The 23059-nt window shown below is 56.4% G+C and overlaps 2 protein-coding genes across 2 annotated transcripts in view; both read right to left on the minus strand.

The window, feature by feature from the left end:
* CAPN5 (calpain 5) overlaps window positions 1-23059 on the minus strand; it is a 56368-nt gene that overhangs the window by 20836 nt on the left and 12473 nt on the right. Inside the window, exons 2-3 of the mRNA XM_030829458.1 lie at window positions 17399-17598; window positions 8668-8799 (exon numbers count right to left, since the gene is read on the minus strand). Coding sequence (XP_030685318.1) covers window positions 8668-8799; window positions 17399-17563 — 297 coding nt within the window. The 5' untranslated portion in view covers window positions 17564-17598. The remainder of the gene's footprint in view (window positions 1-8667; window positions 8800-17398; window positions 17599-23059) is intronic.
* On the minus strand, window positions 1702-2193 carry OMP (olfactory marker protein). The gene has a single exon (XM_030829459.1). It carries the CDS (start codon window positions 2191-2193, stop codon window positions 1702-1704), a length of 492 nt encoding a protein of 163 aa, XP_030685319.1.

Consider the following 23059-nt stretch of genomic DNA (forward strand, 5'->3'; position numbering starts at 1 on the left):
AGCAGGGCAGGTGATGGCTGGGACTTCTTCAAGCCTGTTCCGGAATGGGCCCCAGAGCTGTGAGTCAGAAAGGACCAGTGCTCAGCCCACAGCCACTCTCCCACTCTCCCACCCACAGAATCTCAGCTCCAGCATGCTGCTCCAGCCTGGACACCTCCGAGGTGGGGCTCACCCTCCCGGCAGCCCTAGCCACAGGGGATGGCCCTGACCCTCTGGCCCTCAGTGCATCTGTTCCAGAGCCGCAAGTTCCTTGACAGCTCTGCTTCATGAGGGGAAATGTCTTGGACACATCCCTGACTGGCCGAGGACAAAACACAGGGCTGGCCTTAAGTCAGGGTGCTGGGGACAGTGGCTTAGCTGTACTTGGCTGATGTTAGGTGCAGGTCAGGCACTCCCCCAGAAAGGGAGGGCTCTCTGGGACTTCGCAATGTGAAGGGGAATGAGGCTCGGAGCCAGAACTGAATCTGATGAAAACTGTGCCTCGGTTTCCCCATCTGTTTGGTGAGTGAGTTGCACCCAATGACCTCAGAGGTTAGCATTCTGCCGTCACACCACTGCCACCTGCAGCCCGCTTGGGACTATCAGCCGTCGTAACTGCCCACCACGTCTTTGCCCTGCCCCCCTCAGCTGCACTGAAGAAGCCCAAGAAATGCCAACAGATGCTAAATCAGGACGAAGCACTTGCCTTCCCTGACCTGCAAGCTCAAAAGAGCCTGACTTCCCAGCAGGGGATACCTGAGGCCCTGGCGAATCCACTCTCTCCAGCTCCAACTTCCCCCAAGGCAAAGGGAACCCCCTTTACTAATCCGCTCCCTGTTTCACTGTCTGAACTGCAGTCTCCTAGCTCAGGAAGCCCCCAGGCCAAGGTCATCAGGACCAGGCCCCTGTTAAGAGCCATCCTTGAACCAGCAGCAATGACCAACAGATAATCTAAAACTGCACTTGTTCCTAGGGCAGAAATAGACCTCTAGAATACATCCATATGAATATAGCACACTCTGTCTCATGGATATCTGTGCGTAGAGACAGATCTCTGTGTAACCGCCCCCTTCACTTCTCCACCCTGAAGTCAGGCCCAGAAGAGCCACAGCTGGGCCTACACAGCCTCCAGGGTGCCAGCCACTCTCCACTGCCCAAATCCACCCCTGCAGCAACTCTGCCCCACATCCTGAGGGTTGCCAATGCGTTGTGGGACCAGCAGCCCAGACACAGGCTCCAGCAAAGGGCACCGAGGCCAGGGAGCAGTGAATGCCAGCTTGCTGGGCTCCCCGTGGAGACTGCCCCATCATCTCCGTCTCCCTGACTCTGGAGGAAGTGGATGCCGGGTTTCTCAATCTCTGTCTCTGCATCTCTCTTGGTCTTTCTCAGTCTCTCTCTCCCACAATGAAGCAGAGAGAAGGCAGATGGCCTTGGCCTCTCTGTCCATGCACACTGGCACCGAGTAGGCCTCTCTCATCTATAGCAATGCAGCAGCCAGTCCAGCTTCTAGGCTATGGAGCCTTGGAATCTTCTTCCTGTGAGCTGGAGTGCTGGCACCAGGGAGAAGCAGAGGAGGAAAGGTGTGGGACTCAGGGGGCCTCTGGGCAAGCTGAGGACAGGCTGAGCAGCGAGAATAATGGCCCCAAAAATACAGGGGGGAAGGTGGCAGGGGCAGGGGAGAACACAGGTGGGCTAGAGGAAAGCAGCAGCTGGCAGCTGCTGTCAGAGCTGGTTAAAAACCACGGAGGCCTTGAGGTTGGCGGGCTCCACACCCTCACCAAAGGTGATGAGGAAGTACATGACCTTGCGGATCTTGGCCAGGTCTGACAGGCGCTCCCCAAACTCCAGGGCGTCGGCCTCGTTCCAATCCATGGCATCCGAGTCCTCCTTGCGCCAGAAGATGGCAGTGGGGTCCAGCAGCTGGCGTGTCATGAGGTTGGTGAGGTCAGGGGTCCAGTTCTGCGAGGTGCCTGTGATGGTGACCTTGCCCGGCTTGTCCAGCACGACATTCCAGCGCTCGAACTGCAGCCGCTGCTGCTGGGTGAAGTTGAGGCGGTACACGGACTCCGCTGGCTGCAGGAGCTTCTCCCCATCCTGGCGCTTCTCCCCGCGCTGCTTCAGGCTCTCCACGCGTAGCCGCATCTGCCTGGTCAGGCCCTGGTCCAGGACTAGCGGCATGTCCAGCTGCGGCTGCTGCGGCCTGTCCTCCACCATGGCCCAAGTGCTGCTGCCACCAATGCCAAGGACCCAAGTGGGCTGGAGCCTGACGCCGTGCAGAGACCAGGCCACCAAAGGGGGGCCCCGCCTACTTTCTGCCCTTCCCTCTTCCCCTCCCTTTGCCACTGGCTCTTCCCAGCCCCACCCAGTTCTCAAAATGGGGTGTGTGTAAGGGGTGGGAGTCCCCATCTGCCTCCACTCCAGTCCCCGCAGAAGCGATAATGCAGGCCCTGCAGGCAGGCGGAAGGTGGCAGGCTCCTTGGGGACCAGGTCGCTGATGTCAATTGCTGTGGCAACCGCCCTGACTACCAGGGCCGGGCTGGGTGCTGGCTTGTTTGTGAAGATGCGAGCACTTCGTAAGTGCAGTGATGGGGAGGGTGGTGGGGACCACTCCTCACTGGAGGTACACAGGAGAAGATGCAAGACCCGCAGGAGCAGGTGGAGAAGCCAGGACCAGAGAGGGCTTGGTGACTGGAGATCTGAAGTCACCTAAGCCAAACCTTGGAGCCACCCCTGACGCCCACCTCCCCCTCACTCCTCCACACCCAAACACCAAAGCCTGTCGATTCTGCTTCCCAAACAGCCCGGGACCCTTCCCCTCCAGTCTCACTGCCAGGATCTCAGCCCAGCTACCATATCTCTCACCCAGACCCGTGGTTCTCAAGACTTGAGTGAGCATCAGACTCACCCTCAGGACTTAACACACAGATTGCTGGACCCCCTTCCCAGAATTCCTGGTTTATCAGGGCTCTGTGGGCCTGAGAATCTGCATTCCTAACCACCTCCCAGACGACATGCTGCTGGGCCAGTGACTGCACCTTGAGCATTACTGACCTGGATGACACTGATGGCTGGCCATGCCGCAGCCCTGCACCATGGCCACCACAGGACCAGGCTTCACTTCTACCCAAATCCCACCACTTACTCCACCTGAATTAATCCTCAGTTTCCCCCAGGAGACTTGGGGCCCAGGAAGAATCTGGCAAATGTTTATATCCCCAGGGCCCAGGGCGGAACAAGGAGCTCAGCCTTTATACTGGGGAAATGAAAGAACTGGAGTGTGTGAGTGGAGCTGGAGTTGGGGAGAGGGTGGGGATGGGAGTTGGGGAGCTGCTGTCACCACAACACGCCACACACAGAAAAGAGGACAGAATCAAGGCCAAGGTGTCACAATGGAAAACAATCTGAAGGGTCTAGTGGACCACAAGCACGGTCAATTGTGAGATGGTGGCTAATCAATCAGTGGGATCCGGGGCTACCTGAACAGCAGAGGCACACCAAGGGAGACAGAATACCCGCTCCTGTTAAAACCACACTGCAAGCCCTGGGGTCAGTTCTAGGGGTCATTGGTAGAAATTCCCCCAAGGGTATTTGAGAGAACCATACAGCTAGATGTCAAACTGCCTGATCCTCACAGAACCTTTTGCTTTGTAGCTGGAGGGGCAGGGGAGAGGGGAACAACTTGGCTAAGGAACTACCATGGGAGGCTTCCCTTTCCTCCACATGGGGGAGCTGTTTCTAACCTTCCCAGCACCACATTCTGCTTTTTATTTGTTGAGTTGCTCAATTTTCGCCTGTGACACACATGTCCTGAGAGGGTAGGAAGTGTGTCTTGTCATTACTCTAGGCCAGCAACCAGAACGGGGCCTGCCACACAGAGGCTTCAGAAATGCTTGTTGAATGAATGAACAAACGATCGAATGAATGAATGAATGAACGGATGAATGAGTGGATGACACTGACAAGGGACAGGTGATGTGATGGACCACGAGGCACAAGCCCAAGGCCAAGAGGAAGGTGGGAAGGTCGGGAGACAGCACACAGGTACTGGCCAGGGCCAAAAGGAAGTGAGCAAGATGGCTGGAAGGTGAGGTCAGAGAGACTGGGCCTTTGGCTGAAGACCTCCAGGGAGAGCAGTTCCGGGCCCAGGCTGTGGTGTGGCAGCAGGTGACCCAGGCGGCTGAAGGTGAAGGCTGATGGAGAGGAGATGGAGAACTAAGACAAGGGTAAAAGGGCAAAGTGAGAGGGCAGGACGTTAGCCACATGGACACAGTAAAGCCTGGGACATAGCAGTTCTTGGGGTAGAATGAGCTGGGAAATGGGAGGAACCAAGCCCTTTGTGCCCAGGTGACTGGCCAGGGCAGCTGGCTGGTGGAGACAGCAACACAGTGGGCTGAGGGTGGGAGTCCAGTGAAGGAGCCAAGTGCTTGTATGGGGACGCTGTGGTCCGGAAGCAGCACTGGGGAAGAAGGATCCCCTATTTCTGGATCCTGAGGGATGGGGTGAGGGGGGTGTGATCAGCTTCTACTGATGAGGATTCAGGGGCACAAAACCCCTGGGGAGGGCCTGAGCAGAGGGGCACTGACCTTCAGGAAGCCGAAGGTGGGGGGCAGTTTTGACGGGAGCTTGAGTCTCACAGACTGGGCAGGAGGGATGAGCGGTGGGAGCGAAGGGAAGGCCTGGGGGGAAAGGAATGGAAGAGGGAGGGGAGGAGGCAGAGGGGGTGGACTGAGGCTTGTGGGCAAGGGAGCAGACAGGATGCAGGAGGCTGCAGTTGGGGACTGGGCCCACTGATGTCCACAGGACTCTGCTCAGCCATCAGACACCTTGGGAGGACCTACCCAAGCCTGGATAAATACAGAGGAGAAAAGCAAGCTCTAAACTTGCAGATGTAATTGCAAAAATGCATATAAAAAAACAAAACAAGGCTGCGCACAGTGGCTCACGCCTGTAATCCCAGCACTTTGGGAGACCGAGGAGGGTGGATCACCTGAGGTCAAGAGTTTGAGACCAGCCTGGCCCACGTGGTGAAACCCCATCTCTACTAAAAATACAAAAATTAGCCGGGTATGGTGGCAGGTGCCTGTAATCCCAGCTACTCAGGAGGCTGAGGCAGGAGAATCACTTGAACCCAGGAGGTGGAGGTTACGGTGAGCCGTGATCGCACCATTGCACTCCAGCCTGGGTGACAAGAGCGAAACTCCAACTCAAAAAAAAAAGAAAACCAAAACAAGCAAAATCCTCCTTAACACCAAGTGGAAAAAAAACTAGAAGGAAACACAGGAAACCCTTAACACTGATTGTGTCTGAAGAATGAAAACCTTAAGTGACTTTGTACATCCTTGTACTTTTTCAAGCCTTTCGTCCCCAGTACCTACTACGGTTCTCAGGGCATAGCTGGTGCTCTATCCATGTGTGCTAAGGGAACTGCTTGATAACTAAAGAGCAGGAACTGCTAATATAACCGGGTCAGGGACAGAGTGGGAGGTACTTTTTTTTTTTTTTTTTTCTTTTTGAGATGGAGTCTCGCTCCGTAGCCCAGGCTGGAGTGCAGTGGCACGATCGTGGTTCACTGCAAGCTCCACCTCCCAGGTTCATGCCATTCTCCTGCCTCAGCCTCTCGAGTAGCTGGGACTACAGGCATCCGCCACCATGCCTGGCTAATTTTTTGCATTTTTAGTAGAGATGGGGTTTCACCATGTTAGCCAGGGTGGTCTCAATCTCCTGACCTCGTGATCCGCCCGCCTCAGCCTCCCAAAGTGCTTGGATTACAGGCGTGAGCCACCGCGCCTGGCCGTGGGAGGCATTTTTAAATGCCCCCACTGGCCCCTCCCAGGCCCCACCCAGGGCTGCTCACCCCAGCACTCCCTCCTAGAGACACCCAGGCATTCGACTGGGACTCTGGTCATTTCCATGCTTTTTTTTTGGCCAGGAGCTGCTTGACTCCTCCTGGGCCCAGGCCCGGCCCCGTGTCTCAGAGCAGGCATCAGGTCTGCCCCTGTGCCCGGGGCTGCCCCAGACTCCAGAGAGGTGAGCTCACAGCAGACCTTGGCTTAGGCCAGGCCAGGATCAATGGCAAATGTTCAGCCAAACTGTTGCAACCTGATTTCAAGTTCCTAAAACCTGGTCAGCTGAAGTCCACTGCCCTGCCCTCAAGGAACGTACCATCAAGTTGGGGAAGCTAAAATGCCCCCATCAGGGGTCTCGTAGGAGCAGGGCAGGAGGCCAAGAGATGTCTGGCAGAACAGAGAAACAGGTGGGGCACCTAAGAGGGGGCTGGGGAGGGAATTTAACAAGTGCAAAGAACGCGAAAGGCAAGGGTTTGCCTTCCTCCGGCCCCTTTAATCCCCCACGACCCTGGGCACTGGAAAGGTCAATTTATACTGAGGACAAAAACAGCTAGCAGGAGACCCAGCCAGAACCAAATCCAGGTCAGGCTGGCTTCGAATCCTGTGAGGGGTAAGGGTGGCTTCCTGTGGGGGCGTGTGTGGTGGGGGCGTATGTGTCGAGGATGTGATGCTCAGTGTGTCTGAGGCTCAGAATCCCCAAGTGTGAGGTGGGTAGGGCAGGGGTGCAGCTCAGGCTCGGCAGCCCCCGCCCCCACTGCCCTTCCATGGAGAAAACAAGGAGGCCCTGCAGGGCAACAGGCCCAGAAAGTGAGGGGTGACAACAAACAGCCCAGTCAACAGGGATGAGGGATGGAAGGCGCAGTAATGAGCTCCGCAGGGCCCCGAGCCTCCTTCCGGGACCCATAGCACCACAGCAGCACAGGAGGCAAAGTGCAATTAGCCAGGAGTGCCCAGACCCGCCCTGGCCGCCCTGGGCCTGTTCTTCACTGGTGAGAGGTGGAGCTGCACCAGGAACCACTTGAGGTCAAGCCCAGGGCAGGACACATAGGCTTCCACCTACAAATGGCCAGACAGATGGCCTCTCCTGGGGAGATTGGAGTCAGGCCCGGCGCCACAAGGCCCTGGGAGGTTTGGGGCAGCAAGGCCAACCACAGGGCTGCTGGGTGGTAGCTGAGTCCAATAATTTGGAAAGGAGCTCTGTTCCCAAAACTCTCCTGAGCCTTCTCTACTCCAGGTCTCTAGTGGGCTCAGCAGGGACATATACGTTGGGCCAATTCTGCCCGTGGGGAGCTCACGTCACGGGGGAGGTGAAAGATAAACAGGCAATTACAGGGCAAGGTGGGAGGTGGGGGACAGCCCTACAGAATGCCCATGTGCCCTTTCAGCCCCTGACTGAGCCCTCATCTAGCGGGGGGGTGGGCTCTAAGGCAGGGGGACCTTGTTCTGGACTCAGAGAAGGGGGTGGGAGCCTGGAAGCTGGAGAGTGAGGACCAGCCCTACATCCACAGCACAGAACCAGGCCCCAGCCCTCTCTGGGCCTTGAGGAGTAGAATTGAAATGAGCCAACGGGTGGCTCTCGGAAGCCCTCCTGGCTCAGGTGCCCTTCGAATACCCACATCCACATGCCGCAACCGTGGCCTCTGCCAAGGCCCCAGGGGCCCTACAGCAGGCAGCTGCTGCTACCCTGCAGGACCACTGGGGCTAGGCCCCAGGGATGCCCAACCTGGAGTGGCTTTGAGAGGTCACACCCCCGTTCTGCAGACTCAAGAGCAAGACACCTACCAGAGTCTCAGCCTTGCCCAAGGGCACTGCTCCCTCTGACGGCCAAGGGCTACCTCAGAGGATGAGGAAAAACTCAGTCTTGCACAGGAGTACCTGTATGTTCTATGATATTAATTATCATAATGCTGGTAGGCACAGCCACCTTTGGCCAGGCATCATGCCGCACAAGGCACTTTGAGTGCAGCATTTGGTCCTACCCTCACCACTCCCCGAGAGACAGCTACTCCGATTGTCCTGATTTTGCTGATGAGTAACCTGAGGCCAGCTCCAAAGTTACCAAGTGCTGAGGCTCACTGCCAAGCCTGGGAGATGCAGATGTCCAGTGCTCCTCAGCCCCACTGCCAGCCCCTCCCAAGGGATGGCAGAAGGGCAGGGATAAGCAAGGGGCAATGACCAGAGTCCCCCTGCAGTCCCTGCCAATAATTCTTCAGGGAGCCAGGTTCTGCCTCCACTCCAGCCTCCCTGCCTCCTGTGCACTGAATCTAAGGCCCTGCTGCCAAGTGCTGGGATAGGAGGTTGGGTTGCAGGACCAGAGCCCATTCTTTCCAACCCAAACCCTTTGGCCCTGGTCCAGAACAACAGCAGCTTGGAACTGGGAGTCATGAAGCTGGGGATCACCAAACCACCCTTGCTGAACAACTGGGAAAAGTCAGGCCCAGAGGAGGACAGCAACCAGCTGAGTCACACAGCAGGTCTCTGTCTGTCAGGGGTCTCCTGAGCCCCATCAGTGGTGTCTGCACACTAAATGTGATGCACACAGCTTCCACATTTCACAGGTGTGTATTAATCTGCCAAGTGTCCCCAACAGTGTTGGGGGGGACACATCAGAATGACCTTGGGAGCCCGACAGATTCCCAGCGCCTGCCCCTGGGGGTGTCCAGCTGAAGGGTGAGGGATGGCAATTCTGACGCTTGGCCAGTACTGGGGGCCCCCACCCCATCCCTGGCACAGGCTTTTGAAAGTCTCATCTGCCACATTCAGGTTCCGCCTGTCTGGCAGTGAGGGCCACAGGCTGCTTTCACACTCCCCAGCACCCTGCTCACCCTACCCCAGGCCTCACCTTTTGCCACAGCGACTCCCGGGAGGCAAGTGACGAGCAGGCTGCCACAAACCAGCAGTTGCCCACCTGGCCCTGGTGCAGGTCGTGGGAGCTGATGCCATCCACAAAGAGGCGGGGGTCCTCGCAGATGTCCTGCAGAGAAGGCGAGGAGAGAGTGTGAGGGGCTGAGGAGCATGCGGATGCCCCCCATGGCAGGACACATGACAGACACAGACATGACAGACACAGACTTGCTGTGTGACCATCAGCGTGGTGATTCACCTGCCTCCCACCACAGACTTGGGGCCCCATACGGCCCATCTGCTCCCCGCTTGCCCCCCACCCCGTGGTCCTGCCTGGGATGCCCTCTCCCCTTCCTGGCCGGAGAGTGCTCTTCCGCTAAAGGTTTGCTGATGAAGAACCTGTGGGAAGATGTCAGAGCGCTGGACCCGGGGCACTGCCTTCCTCCTGCCCGCTGCGCTCCTCCCTAACCAGCAGGAGCTCCATTCCCTTCCTTCTTTAGCACCAGCAGCCTGAGTGCCCAGCCCCGCCAGCCCACAGGGACCCAGAAGGTTCAAGTGGGGTGGGGGTGCGGGCATGGGACAAACACCCAAATCCCAGGTGGGGAGCACAAAGCGAAGGCCAGTGGGGAACGGTGGGCCAGGCCCCGCATGGCACTTGCCTGGCATAGTCTCATCAGTTCCTCACGCCACCCAAGGAGCGAGGAGTTGTCATTCCATTGTATGGGTGAGGAATGGAGGTTCAGAGAGGGGCTGTGACTTGTCAAAGGCACACAGCAAGCAAATGCTCAAGTGGAGCAAAAACTCCTTTTTTTCCTTTTCTTTCTTTCTTTTTTTCTTTTTTCTTTTTTTCTTTTTTTTTTTTTTTTTGAGACATAGTCTCGCTCTTTTGCCCAGGCTGGAGTGCATGGAGTGCAGTGGCGCAATCTCAGCTCACTGCAACCTCCACCTCCTGGGTTCAAGCAATTCTCCTGCCTCACCCTCCTGAGTAGCTGGGATTACAGGCACCCACCGCCACGCCCAGCTAATTTTTATATTTTTAGTAGAGACAGGGTTTCTCCATGTTGGCCAGGCTGGTCTCAAACTCCTGATCTGCCGGCCTCGGCCTCCCAAAGTGCTGGAATTACAGGCATAAGCCACTGCACCCAGCCTCCATTTTTATTTTCTACGGAGACTGGTGGGCACGGCCCAAGAGGCTGCTCCAGGAGACGCAGCCAGGGAATCCAGCCAGGGCAGCCGCTGACCCGGGAATGATCCATGAGCAACTGGCTGCTCTGAGGCCCAGCCCTTCCTAATTTCTGGAAGCCCCTTGCTCTGCCTGCCAAGAGAGAGCAGCTCAGGGGGGCTCCAGTACCAGGTGCCCTCTGCACCTGACCCTGCCCAAGGAGCTCTGGCCTGGGCTTTCCACCTCTTCCTGCTGTGGGGGTATTTTCCTTAAAAGCCCCCTGAGGCAGTGCTGTGAAAGGGAAAAGCACGGGCTTTGGCTTCCGACTGGAGACTGAATTCCAGCTCCTCAATCAGCAATCTGGCGAGCTCTCTGAGCCTTGGCTTTCTGATTTATAAAGTAGAAACAACAATTTCTTTATGTTGTTGGATTTTGGGGTTTTTTTGTTTTTGTTTTTGTTTTTTTGAGACATGGTCTCAGTCTGTCACCCAAACTGGAGTGCAGTCACAATCACAGCTCACCGCAGCCTCAACCTCCTAGGCTCAAACGATCCTCTGGCCTAAGCCTCACGAAAACTGGGACCGTAGGCCCACACCACCACACTCAGCTAACTCTTACATTTTTTGTAGAGATGAGGTCTCACTATGTTGCCCAGGCTGGTCTCAAACTCCTGAGCTCAGGCAACCTTCCCACCTCAGCCTCCCAAAGTGCTGGGATGACAGGCTTGAGCCAATGTGCATGGCCAATAATTTCTACTTTGCGAGGAGGAATCAGTGTATGTAAAGTATCAAGCCCAGGGCCTGACCCAAAGCGAATGAAAGTCTCCTTCAATTTTCAGGTGCTAGGAAGCTATGCCCAGACCTCTATGGGTGGCTCCAGCACCGAGATGCAACCAGGAAGGGTCAGCTCACCCTGTGTTCCCTCAGCTGTAATCACCCCTCCCCAAGGCCTGAGCCGGGGGTAGGGCCTGGCCTGATCCCTAGCTCTGGCCCAGGGAACACAGCAGGCTCCTCTTCCTCTCCCATCGCCTCACTGAGCCACTGCTCCCCAGGGGTTGTGGGTATGTGGAGGGTGGGGACAGGCAAACACTGAGACATGCCTTTCATGTACCAGGCATCCTGCTGACACCACAATCTATCCTCACCAAGGCACTGAGAGGTGGGCAATATCCCCTTCTACAGATAAGGAAACTGAGGCCCAGGGAGGTGGAATACCATGCCCCCACCACACAGCATGGGCAGATGGCTGCAGCCCTCTGCCTGCCTCCACTCTGGCAGGCGCTCCTGAGCTAGTTCCATTCCAAGAGCTTCTGCGGTCCTACCACAGGCGGCCAGCAGAGGGTGCCAGAGGCAGGAAGACACAATTTGAATGTCTGCTCCCTGCTGTGCAACTTTGGGCCTCACCTGTGCAGAGGAGATAAATGGTCATCCCTGCAGGGCTGTGTAGGGACTCTACAGATCGTGGAGCAGAGCAGTGGCAAGGGAGAATGGGGAAGAGGGCCCCTAGTTACCACCAAGATGGGGACCCTGCTGTTCCCTTTGCCTGGAAGAACCAGGGTTTTAGAGGGTCAGAGAAAGGGCTAGAATTCCCCCAAGGGCATGAGCAGCTCCTGAGACCCGGCCCCTCCTTCCAGTTGGCACTACAGGGTGCACCATGGCCAACCTGCACAGCGGCTTCTGCAGAGCACAGGTCTAGGAAACCCAGTGAGGCCGCCTGGTCTCATCCACCCCCAACGGCACCCCATCAGGAAGCACAGGCAGGAAGGAGGGACATTCCCTTTCCTCCCCGCTGCCCTCCTATCTTCCCTCCCACAGCCAGCCCATCCTTTGAGCCAGAGGGAGCTATGACTTAGCATCTGTTCCCTGAGGCCAGGAGGGCAGGCAAGACGGGGAAGGGAGAGGGGCTTCCATATACGGAGGACCCCAGCCACATCATGCCACAGAAAGAGAAACAGCTACCACCTGGCATCACCAGGGTCTACAGCAGGAAGTGACTCAGGTGTCCCTCCACTTCAGATCCTCCCAGCCAGTGTCCTAAGACAGACACACGACTGCCCCATCCCACAGAGGAGGAGGCTGAGCCCAGGACAGCACAGTGATGTCCAAGGTGACAAGGCAAGTAAGTGGACGGATCCGATGGGACGCCCTAGGTCTGCTGGGCTCCCAACCAGGGTCTCCCCACACTAAGCACCACAGCTGGGGCAGACCTGAGGTGCAGATCCAACCAGGTCTGGGCTCGAGATCAGGGCTCTGGCCCCAGACACTTCTCCAGTCCTTGAGAGACAGACCGAGCTCGGGAGTCGTGATTCCCAGATTCCATCACCCTGACTTGCTGTGGCAGAGCAGGAACCTGGGGGCAATCGTGCAGCCTGGGAAGGAGCAGACAGAGCAGAAGACAGCCGGGCATGTTCCCACTGCCAGGAGAGGCTCAGAGTCACCAGCTCTAACCAACAGAAACCACCTGAGGTTGGTGGCACCTGGAGTCTGCTCTGGAATCCAGGGGCCACCTTGGGGCACCTGTAAAGGAACAATAATAGAAACAACTCACAATGACTGGGCACCTGCTATGTGGCAGGCACGGTGCAAAACAACCCTATGAGATGGGCACTGTTGGCATTCCCTTTTTACGGATGAGGAAACCAAGGCACAGAAAGGTTAAGTCACTTGCCCAGGGCCACACAAGAAGAGGTGAACTGAGATTCAAATTCAGGCAGTCTGGCTGCAGTCTCCAGGTAGACTAGGTTTTGTTTTTGTTTGGTTTTTTTTGTTTGTTTTTTTTTTAGATGGAGTCTTGCTCTGTCGCCCAGGCTGGAATGCAATGGTGTGATCTTGGCTCACTGCAACCTTCGCCTCCTGGGTTCAAACGATTCTCCTGCCTCAGCCTCTGGAGTAGCTGGGACTACAGGCGCCTGCCACCAACACCCAGTTAATTTTTCTATTTTTAGTAGAGACAGGATTTCACTATGTTGGCCAGGCTGGTCTCAGGTGGGCTAGGTTTTATGGGTGACAAAGCCAGCCTTCCTTCACCTGTCTCCCTGCACCTGTCCTAACCCAGCTTAGGGGGTGTCTCACTAGATAGCAACGAGACCAAGGGGTTGGGGAAGCCCAGGCCCTCACCTCTGCCACCATGGGGCCAGGCTTCTTAAGCCTAGTGTTTGTCCTTCCACTTTTCCTGGGCCACTGGCTGGACATAGGTCATAGAGTGAGTCAGGGAAGGTCTCTGCCCACAGGCAGGGACCTTGAGAAGGAGCCAGGCCCTGACCCCCCATGTGAGCAGAGCTGTGACAGCAGGAGCCAGAGAGAAAACAGAGGGCAGTGATGCTGGCAGAGCAGGCATGGAGAGTGCTGGTAAGCAGGGAGGTTCAGGAGGGAAATGGGGGCCCGAAGTGTCCTGAGGCAGACGCTGCCTCCGAAACGGTCCTCAGGTGCCAGGGGCCCTTTACCTGGTGCCAGCCACCTGTGCTCCCTTCCATCCCTGTCCACACTCGCTGGGTTTCCTTAGGGTCCCCACCACCAGCCTGTGAGCTCCTAAGCAGGGCCCAGGCCTGACTTTGCCCACTTCTAGGCTTAGCAAAGCTTGGCAGGTTCCACTGGGGCTACAGACAGGTCCCTGGGAGGGAGGGGGGACAAAGCGGCGCACAGGATTGGGCTGTACAGGGGCTGCCCCTGAGGGCTGGGGGTTGACCATTTCTCCAGGCAACACAGCTCTAGGACAGCCTTCTGCACCTGTAGTCACCGCTCCCCTGCTCAGCCCCTCCCAGCCTGTTATACCAGCTCCACCTGACAGCCCACAGCCCAGCCCACCTCCCTTCATGGCACAACAAGAAATTCAGGTTTCTAGTCCTGGTGTACAAGGCAAGGCAAGGCAATGCAGCAGACTGGATCCATGGCACCTGGGCTATACCTGCAGAGGCTCCCTCCACGTCCGTCCTCCTCCCCCACTCTTTGTCCATCCAGCTTCACCCTAGTCACCACCCTCCTGGAATCTAGGATCACAGAAGGAATGAACTAGACAGTGGGAAACAGGTCCGGGAAGGACGCGGGACTTCCATCTGGGACTGGAAAGGGAGTTGTAGCCTACAGCCCATCCCCTCTGCAGAAGACTTGCCCTCCCCCAGCCCTACCTCCTTCTCCTCCATGGCAGTCCCCACCCTTCAAGGCCTCTGAAAGCTCTCCCTGACCCCACTGAACCCCATCTCTGAGCACATGCCCAGAAGGGGGTCATTCCTGGGCAGTTCAGTTGGGTGTGCCCCCACTGCCAGGCCTTACTGCAAACTGACTGTTCTGTGGCATGAAAAGCCCTTATGTTCAGGGAGCCGAGGAGTAGGGTCATCTCCAGGAAATGGCTTGATGGGCAAGAGTCCCTGGGACTGGGCTGGGGCTGGGGCCCCCAAGACTGCCCTAGGGGAATTCTGGAGGTTCCAAAACCGGTGCCTGTTCATTAGTCCCCCTTCCCTACCCTGCCTTGTCCCCTCTGCATTCCACCAAAGGACCTCCAGGCTCATACCCAGATGTGGGAGAGACAGCATGCTGGATGAGGGGATGCTGCCCCCACAGGGTGACGAGGCCGCCTACCAGGGCCCAGGCCCTGTGCGAGGAGGAAGGACACCCTGAGCTCCCAGGCCTGGGGACATTCCCCATTCTCCGTGCATCTCCCCAGCCAGGCCTGTGAGGGGCCGGCGAATGGCCACTGTACTGGAAAGAACAAAAACATAGCGAGCCTGTGGGTGAAGGGTGTGGGCTGAAGGCAGGTGCCCAGGTCGGCACCCAAGAGGACAAGGCCTGGTCCCACCTGCAGAGTCAATAGGAGATGGGATGTCCCAGGCAAGGTCGCTCTAGGTCTCCAACACAAAGTTACCAAGGAGAAGACGAGCAAGAGAGGGGAACCAGTTTGTCACCTGCCTCCCATGTGTATGACACCACAGATACCTCAAGTCATTTCAGTTTCCAGAAACTGTGACCAGCAAGAATTATCCTTCCCCAATTACAGATGAGGAAACTGAGGCCCAAGCAGGAGTGACTTGTTCAAGGTCACACTTCTAGTAAGGTAGGGCCAAGGCTGGAGCCAAGTTCATTGTGGCTCAAAAACTAGCCTCTGCATTCCATCTGAGAGGCAGCGAGGCTGGGAGGCTGGCTGAGGAGACCCTCCAAGAACAGAGCAGCCACTATAAGGACCAACACACAGAGAAGCAGCTGGAGGGGATGGACGGGCATGCAGCACGACTTCCCATTTGTAAACGGTCATGGTCACAGGTAAGACTCCATCGAAACAAGGCTGCCTGAGGCCAGAGTTCCCTCTCACTGGCAAGCAGCTGGGCGTTAATGATAACCCACTGGGCTGGGCCCGCCAAGCAAGCTGAGCCAAGCCTGGCTGACTTCCTGCTCCACAAACCTCCCATCCCGTTAGTGGGGCAGGGGCTGCCTGTCCTGCAGGCCTGTTGCTAGCCAGTAGGCAGTGCCTACACACATGGTGTAGGAAATCCAGGCAGTGCCGTGGACCATCCACCCCAGCCTGGTCTGAGTCCCCATCGCTGCTGCCCCTTGGGCCCCACTCACACAGCTCTCTGAACACCAGCCACCATACGCTCTCTGTCACCTGCCCCCACATCCAGGGCAGGGCAGCTCTGCGTGTCTAGAAAGGGCAGGGCACCAAGTGAGCCAGCGAGGAAGGCAACGAGAGGAGGAGGTGTGGCATGGCTCCTGAACCAGCAAGGAAAGGGGCTCAGAAAGGGCAGCTGACTCCCCTGGGTCACACAGCAGGAAGAGTACCAAGCGGGCCAACCTGGCTTCCCCTCCTCTCACCGCGGCAAGCCCAGCCTGCTCTTTTCGGAGCCACGAACCTAAAACGTCTGGGCAATGGCCAGAGGGCAGGAGGGAGTCAGGACGGGGGCAGCCAGGGGATGGAGTGGGAAGAGGGCTAAGAGCTCGAGTGCCCAGCCCTCCTCCCCGCAGCCAAGGCCTCACAAAGGCCCTTTGAGGCCAAGGCCTCCCTCCCCACCTACTTGACAAAGGAAGGGAGGAAGGCGTGGGAGAGGGGGCCCGAGAGGCAGAACTCTTGTGGCCAGGCCAGGAGGCTCCTGGGCCTTCCAGAGAGTCAGTACAGGGCCAGAGATTTTGTTACAGCTCTTGGGACTGAGGTCAAGGGCACCAGGGGCCCTTTATCTGGTGCTGGGAAGGTGGGGTGCAGGGAGGCAGGACTCTTCAACTACCCCTGCTAGCAGCTCATGGGTGATCTAGGACACGCACCTTCCTCTCTTGGCCTCAGTTTCTCTGCCTCTCAAGAGTCCCAGTCCAAGGACATCTACAGGGTATTTTCAGTCAGAAGGGACTCGAGATCATAGCCTGGGAGGGAAACTAGAAAACTACATTTCATTTTCCCAAAAAGCCCAGGGGATCAGGGGGAACTTTGGAAAATGCAAATCTGACCCTGTCACAGGCTGCTGAAAGCCTTTGCCTTCGCGGGACCTCACTACCCACAGAACAAGGTCGAGCATCTTGGCCCCAGATCTGCCATCCCGGGCACGGCCCTCCACAGGCCCACATGAGCCTGAGGGGCTCCAACCTGTGAGTTTCTATTCCCTCTGCCTTTTCCCACCTGGCCCTTTGGGCAAAAACCTCATCACCCTTCACCTCCAAGACACCTCCTCTGATCACTGGGCTGCGGGAGTCACAGTCTTCTCCCGGCCTGGAGCATCCTTGAGACAGCATGGTCTCCCACATTGTGAGGGGATGACCCTCAGTGCCACTAGCACAGCCCTGGAGGCCAGGGAGAGTAACCTCCAGCAGCCTCCCCTCCACCCAGGCCACCAGGGACCCCATTCTGCAGGACCCACAGACAAGCAGCGAACCCCTCCCCAGCCCACCCTCACACCCAGGAATCGGGGTTCAAGGGGATGAAATCACACCAGGAGGCCAAACATTTCCGTGTAACACACTCTAGCCTCAGGGACCAAGAGGAGCGGTCGGAGAGATGCCACCTGTTCATCATTATCAATATCCATGGTCCCGTACTGGCTGCCAGGCTGTGTGTGGAATTTTGCACGCATTACCTCTTTTAATTCTCACAACCACCCAATGAGGTAGGTACTACTATTTTTTTTACGATTATTATTATTATTGATTAATCATCATAATAAATCCTTTTCATTTCTACCACAAATGACTATTTCAAAATCATGATGATAACAATCAGGAAAGTAAATTCCTTACATTTGGATGTCAATCTACATTTTATTAAAAATGGTCATATGCACATCACCCCATTTTTATTCCAAAAATGACCCTCAGTGGGGCTGAGGTTACTGCCCCGTTTTTCCTGTGAGGAAGTGGATGCCCTGTGAGGGGTGCAGGCCTGGCTGGACCTCAACCAATCCAGTGGTGGCCACAGGATTACAGCCCATTCTCCGAGCTCCCCATCCAGATAAAATCCCACCGTTTCAGCACCCCCACTTTCTCAGCAGCCTGGGGCTAGGGATGCCTCCTCCCACCACCCCAATGTCCCTGCAGACCCAGCCTTGTGGGTGGGCCTGGGCCGGCTCACCCAGCTCCAGCTGGGACCAGACACTGACCTTGGGTCGCTTCCACCTGACGGCAGGCCCCGGCGTGCCCTTATAGTAGAGCGAGTCATCAGTGGCGGGGAAGAGGGGGTCCTCGAAGAGCACCTTCCTGCGCAGGCAGTCCCGCCTCAGGGCCGAATAGTTCTGGTCCTCATAGGGCTTCACACATGAGAACATGGTGGCTGCTGCCCCAGGGAGGGGAGGGGGAACACCTGGACAGGAAGGCAAGAAGACCGTCACTCACGGACTCCCTGGGTCCCTGATGCACCCTGTGAAGCGGACACCATCAGCCCCATGGCACAGGCAAGGAAGGCTCAGAGAGGCGTGGAGCCTACCCAAGGTCACACAGCTGGTATATAGCAGAGTGGGACAGGCACCGACCGGCCTGACTCCACAGACTGGATTCTCTCATTTCTGAAGCTCAGAGGTGATACCAGGCCCACAGGCCACACAGAGCTCAGGCCTGGCCCACACTGCACCCCCCTCCCTGCCTTCCTTTGTTTGACCAGCCTTCCCCATACCTCCTCAGACAGAATCAGACCAGTGGCCAGCCCTGGCAGCTCCCTGGCTGATGTGCCTCCCACAGGAAAGCAGTGTGTGCCTCCGGGTTTCCCTCCCCACCTCTAGAGAGTGGCACATTTCTGCCTGGTGTGGGAAAACCTTGCCCCAGGTACCCCTCCCGGCATCATTCATTCATTCTCTCCGGTCCTCCCCGCACCATGCTGCCTTCCTCACAGCACCTTGGGAATAGATGTCTCCAATTCTGTAGAGAGCAGGCCCATGACTCCTTAACCCTCCCTCCATTCCCCAGGGGCCCAGGTGGGCCCAGCCAAGCGCCCTGAACTTTGCACCAATGTGCTGACCAAGTGCAAGGGACACAGACTGGACCAACATGGTCAGGGAAGGCCTCTGGGAGTAGAGGGCAGGGCAGGGCAAGGAACAGCAGCTGGCAGGGCCTGCATATCAGGTGCGCCGAGAGATGCTCGGACGGCCAAGCACCCGAGTGACCACCCCATTTATGATCCATCCCCCATCCCTCAAACTCCATCTGGGCTGTGGTGCAGCTCCACAGCCCCCGATCTACTCTTCCTGGGGCCTGCCCAGGGTAACAGTGCAATCCTTTTGGGGTAAAGGCCACAATTTCCAGCCCAGCCCTGAGGGAAACCAAGGCAAGGCAGGTTGGCTGTGGGAGTGATATCTGAGAGCAAGACTGGTGTGAGTGCCAGCCCCAGTGGTACCACCCTCCTGCTGGGTGACGTTGAACAGGTCATGTGAACTCTCTGAGCCCATTTGCTCATCTCAGTGATGGGAATTACGCAGTGCTGCTGCACCTCCTGGAAGGAGTCAACCCATTAACTGAAGGCTGAGGAGCCCGCCAAGCATGCCAGTGGGAAGAGAAGTGAGGGGGAAGGGGACAAGACACCCAGTGGTCCCAAGAGATGTCCCATTTCCCTGGCCAGAGGTGCGTGTGTACTGCCTGCCAACAGTGCCGGTGGGCACACGGCTGCCAGCTTTCACAAAATACAACTGCGGCTCAGTGAGGTGAGGTGACCTGCCCAAGCTCCCCTGGAAACCTGGTGTCCGGATGGGAACCCAGATCCTCCGACTTTAGTGCCACCGCCTTGGCTGTGTGACCCTGCCGCTCTCACTTAGGGTCTCCCCACACACCGTGGCTGAGCTGGAGCCTCACTGGGGCCTCATGTGGGGGAAAGGGGGAAGGGAGAGACAGGAAAGGAAGGAGGCGAGCACGGGCAGTGAGCATGGGCACAGATGGACAGCAGGGAGGGCAAGGGGGCCATTGTCCCCCCACTTGCCAAGGGAGCTGAGAGCGGTTGTTCCCTGCTCTGCACCCAAACCACTTCACCTTCTGCCCCCATATCCATACTGGGCCTGCTGGAGTGCTGCTGTGTGACCTCAGGCCAACCACTTAACTTCTCTGGCTGCCCCTCTGCCCAGGGAGGCCAGCAGCCCTGCCCCTCCCACCCATTCTCCCTGCCTTGGAGGTCTGAGGGAGAGAGGGGAGGAGCTCACAGAGCCAGCTCCCGGGCTTCAGGCTTCTGGCACAGTCACCAAGGAGCATCATTAGCACCACGGGTTTCCGGCAGGGTCAGCTCAGGAAGCAATTTAAGCTACAAGAATTAGATCAGAGAAGCTGAAAGCAGGAGCCCAGAAATCAGCTCTTGCAATTCCAGTGTTTCTGAGCCTAGAGGGCCCAGAGATGGGGAGCAAGCTCGCCCAGGTCACACAGCCAGGCTGGTGGAGAAAGAGGGTCTGGCTACTCTCCAGGCTAGGAAGGGGCCAACGCTGCTGGGAGGGTCCACTCCTGGGGAGGATGGAAGGGAGGTGGAGGCCACAAAGGGAGAGCTCGGCTGGGCCAGGGGCTGCACAGGGCCAGGCCTGGCTGGCTGAGGGTCTGATACTGTTGCCCCATCCCTCCAGCCTCACCCGCCTGCCAGGCTAAACTTGGCCTACTTATGTGAGGTTCTTCTGGCCCCGGCCCTTGCACAGACTGCCCCTCTGCACCCTCCATCTGCCCCAAAGTCACCTCCCACTGTATCTATGGGGCCAACACCCCGACAGGGTCAGCTCTCCTCTGCTAGCTCCAGGCAGAGCACTGAAGGCCACAGATAGACCAGGAGGCAGGCCAGCTGCTCCACCCAGGCCTTTTCCTTCTGAGCCTGAGCTTAGGCCCGCAGCACTTCCTGTCTCCCTGGTGTTTTTAGCTGTTTGGGCTGAGCACAACCCCTAGGCGGGGTTCAGGACCACCTGAGCTTCCCAGCTGCCCTGTGCGCCTGCCCTCTTCCCTCCTGCTGCCAGTCTCATCCCCACCATTCCCCACCCTGGGCTGAAGCTCCAGGGCTCGGAGCTCCTCGCAGCTCCCACAAGACTGTTTCCTCAGGGCCTCTGCACACACTGTTCCTCTGCCATCCTGGTGCCCCTGGGACAGCGCCCGTTAACACTGTATCCCATCTGCACATGACTTGTCTGCTTCCCCAGCCTACCCCATGCCCCTCCAGGGCAGGGGCCGTGTCCAGCTCCTCTCTCTATCCCAGGGTCCAATGTGGGGCTCCAGGGATTGAGTCGCTATGTTGCAAGAACCAACAAAGGTGAGTGCAGGAGGAATTCCTTCAAGAAGAGAAAAAGGCTCAGAGAGTGGTGGAGGCTCCCAAGGCGAGTCAGCTTTTCACATCACAGCCGCCAGCACTCAGGTCTGCTGCAGCAGGGCCCACCCCTTCACCCTGGCGCAGGCCTGGCTCTCCTTTCCTCCCCTCCTTGATAGCTGGGTGCCAGCCGGTGCCCACATCCCCACTATCCAGACTGTAGCCCTAGCACATTCTGCTGCGGCCCAGCCCTTCTCCAGCTCCTGAGACTCGACCCACGCCCCCGCTGTCCTGAGCAGGCCGCATCACCTCACTGGTCTGCATGGTCCTTGTCTGGAAGAGACAATGTACCAGGGCCTCTGGGCCACCGTGAGGAACAAACAAGACCCCACCATGCAGAGCAGCACTCTGTATCCTTTCACACTCTGTGCCCTGAGGACTGACAGTCTCAGGCAGTCGACATCTGGGCTTCACCCATGATGTGTCCAGACCCCTGCGAGGTATGGGGGGGCTACCACAACTTGGGGTTCCTGTCTGAGTTGGTCTAGTGTGACCAACAGACACAAGGCCAAATGAAGTACGTGTCATTCAGAGGTTCCAGCAAGAGGAAAGCAGGGAAGCCTCCACACAAGCCCGGCCACAGAGGCAGGAGAGAAAGGCCATTCCAGGCAAAGGGAACAGTTCACGCAAAGGCTCAGAGGTATGAAAGACATCTTTATTACCACCTCAGGGCACCCCCTAAAATGAGCACAGTGCTAACCTGGGCCCTGCTTTGGGAAGCCTAGGATACGGAGTCTGGAGGCTTGAGATCTGCAAAAGAGGCTGCAGCCTCTGGACAAGTTCCTTGATGTTCCCATCTATAAAATGGCTTAGCTGGCCATCATCTCCAGGGAAGGCTTACTGGTATCAGCCCTCCTCCTCCTGCGGCCAGGGCAGCGGTGAGTCAGACCCAGCCTGCACAGCGAGGCCTCTGTGGACCAAGAGTGGAAGTTCTGAGTTGGGTCAGAATGAGGGGGCTGGGGGTGCTCACCAGGGAGCTTCAGGAACTCAGTCTTCTGGCAGGTCAGTCAGATCTGAGTGTGCATCCCAACTGCATCAGTTAGCTGCTGTGTGTCCTTGGGCAAGGTGGGAATCCCTCTGAGCTGCTGTCAATCAGCAAGCCTCCTCTGAGCCTTACTGGGTTCTAGTCTTTAAGGTGACAGATGACAGAAAGAAAGTGGCATCTGTTCCTAGGCCTGCCTTAGGGAAGCTCAGTCTATCCTCACCTGGGACATGGTTGTACTCCTCTTCCAGGAGCTGTGTGGCCTAGTCTGCTGTTCCCTGGACCTGCTGGAGGTAGCAGGGACAGCCTGGCTGTGTACAGGATGGAATAAGGCCTCATCTTCCAGCTGGCTGATACCCGTGAGCCTTCCCTGGACCACCTAAGCCATTTTGTAGATGGGAACACCAAGGGATTTGTCCTTGAGGCAGAAGCCAAGGCCAGGCTCCAGAGCTGTGTGGAGGGGCAAGTCACCTACCTCTCTGAGCCTCTAAGAGATGGGGGTCATGGAGCCAGCATCGGCCCCAGGGGTGTAATAAGAACCAAGGACACAGCTGAGCCCAAGCCCAGCAGCAAGAGGGCCTCAAAGCCAAAACGGGCCTCAGAGTCACAAAGGACCCAGAATAAGCAGAGCCATTTGAAGAGAACAAGCTGGAGGACTTACACTACTAAGTAACAAGGCTGATCACAAACCTCACTGGGCACTGTCTCATAGACCAGTGGAACAGAACAGAAAGTTCAGAAATAAGCCACAAGTATAAGGACACCTGATATACGACAAAAGAGATGCCACAATGCACTGGGGAAAGGACTTATCTTTTCAATAAATGGTGCTGGGTCAACTGGCTATCCACAAGGAAAAACAGTTGTCTTACCCCTACCTCAAACCGTATACAAAACTTATTCCAGATAGATTTCAAATCTAACTGAAAGGTAAAACAATAATGCTTTTAGAAAAGAACATGAGAAAAAAAGTATACCCGAATGGCCTAAAAATGGAAGAAAAAGTGCCCAACTTCCCTAACCATTAAGGAAATGCAAATTAAAACCACAATGAGATACTGCTATTACCCCCACTAGAATGACTAAAGTGAAACACACACACAGACACACACACACACACACAATCTCAAGTAGAGCTCTTATGCATTAGTGGTAGGAGGACAAATTGGTATAATCACTTTGCAAAACCATTTGACTATATCTAGAAAACCTGAAGAAATAATATAATCATGTGTTCATATAATCTAGTAATCTAGTAATTCTAAGAATATGTCCAATAGAAATGCATGCACATATTCACCAAAAACCATGTACAAGAATGTCTACTGCAGTAGTATTTGTTAAAGCTGAAAATGAGAAACAAGCTAAACGTTCATCAATGAAAGAATGCATCAATAGGTTCTTATATATTCATATAATAGAATAGTAAACAATAACGAAAATGAACAAATTGTTGTTGCACACAACCCTATGGATGGATCTTACAAGCATATTAAGCAAAAGAAGCAATATTACATGATTCTATTTAAA

The sequence above is a fragment of the Nomascus leucogenys genome, chromosome 15 (genome assembly GCF_006542625.1).
Source record: "Nomascus leucogenys isolate Asia chromosome 15, Asia_NLE_v1, whole genome shotgun sequence".
NCBI classification, from domain to species: domain Eukaryota; kingdom Metazoa; phylum Chordata; class Mammalia; order Primates; family Hylobatidae; genus Nomascus; species Nomascus leucogenys.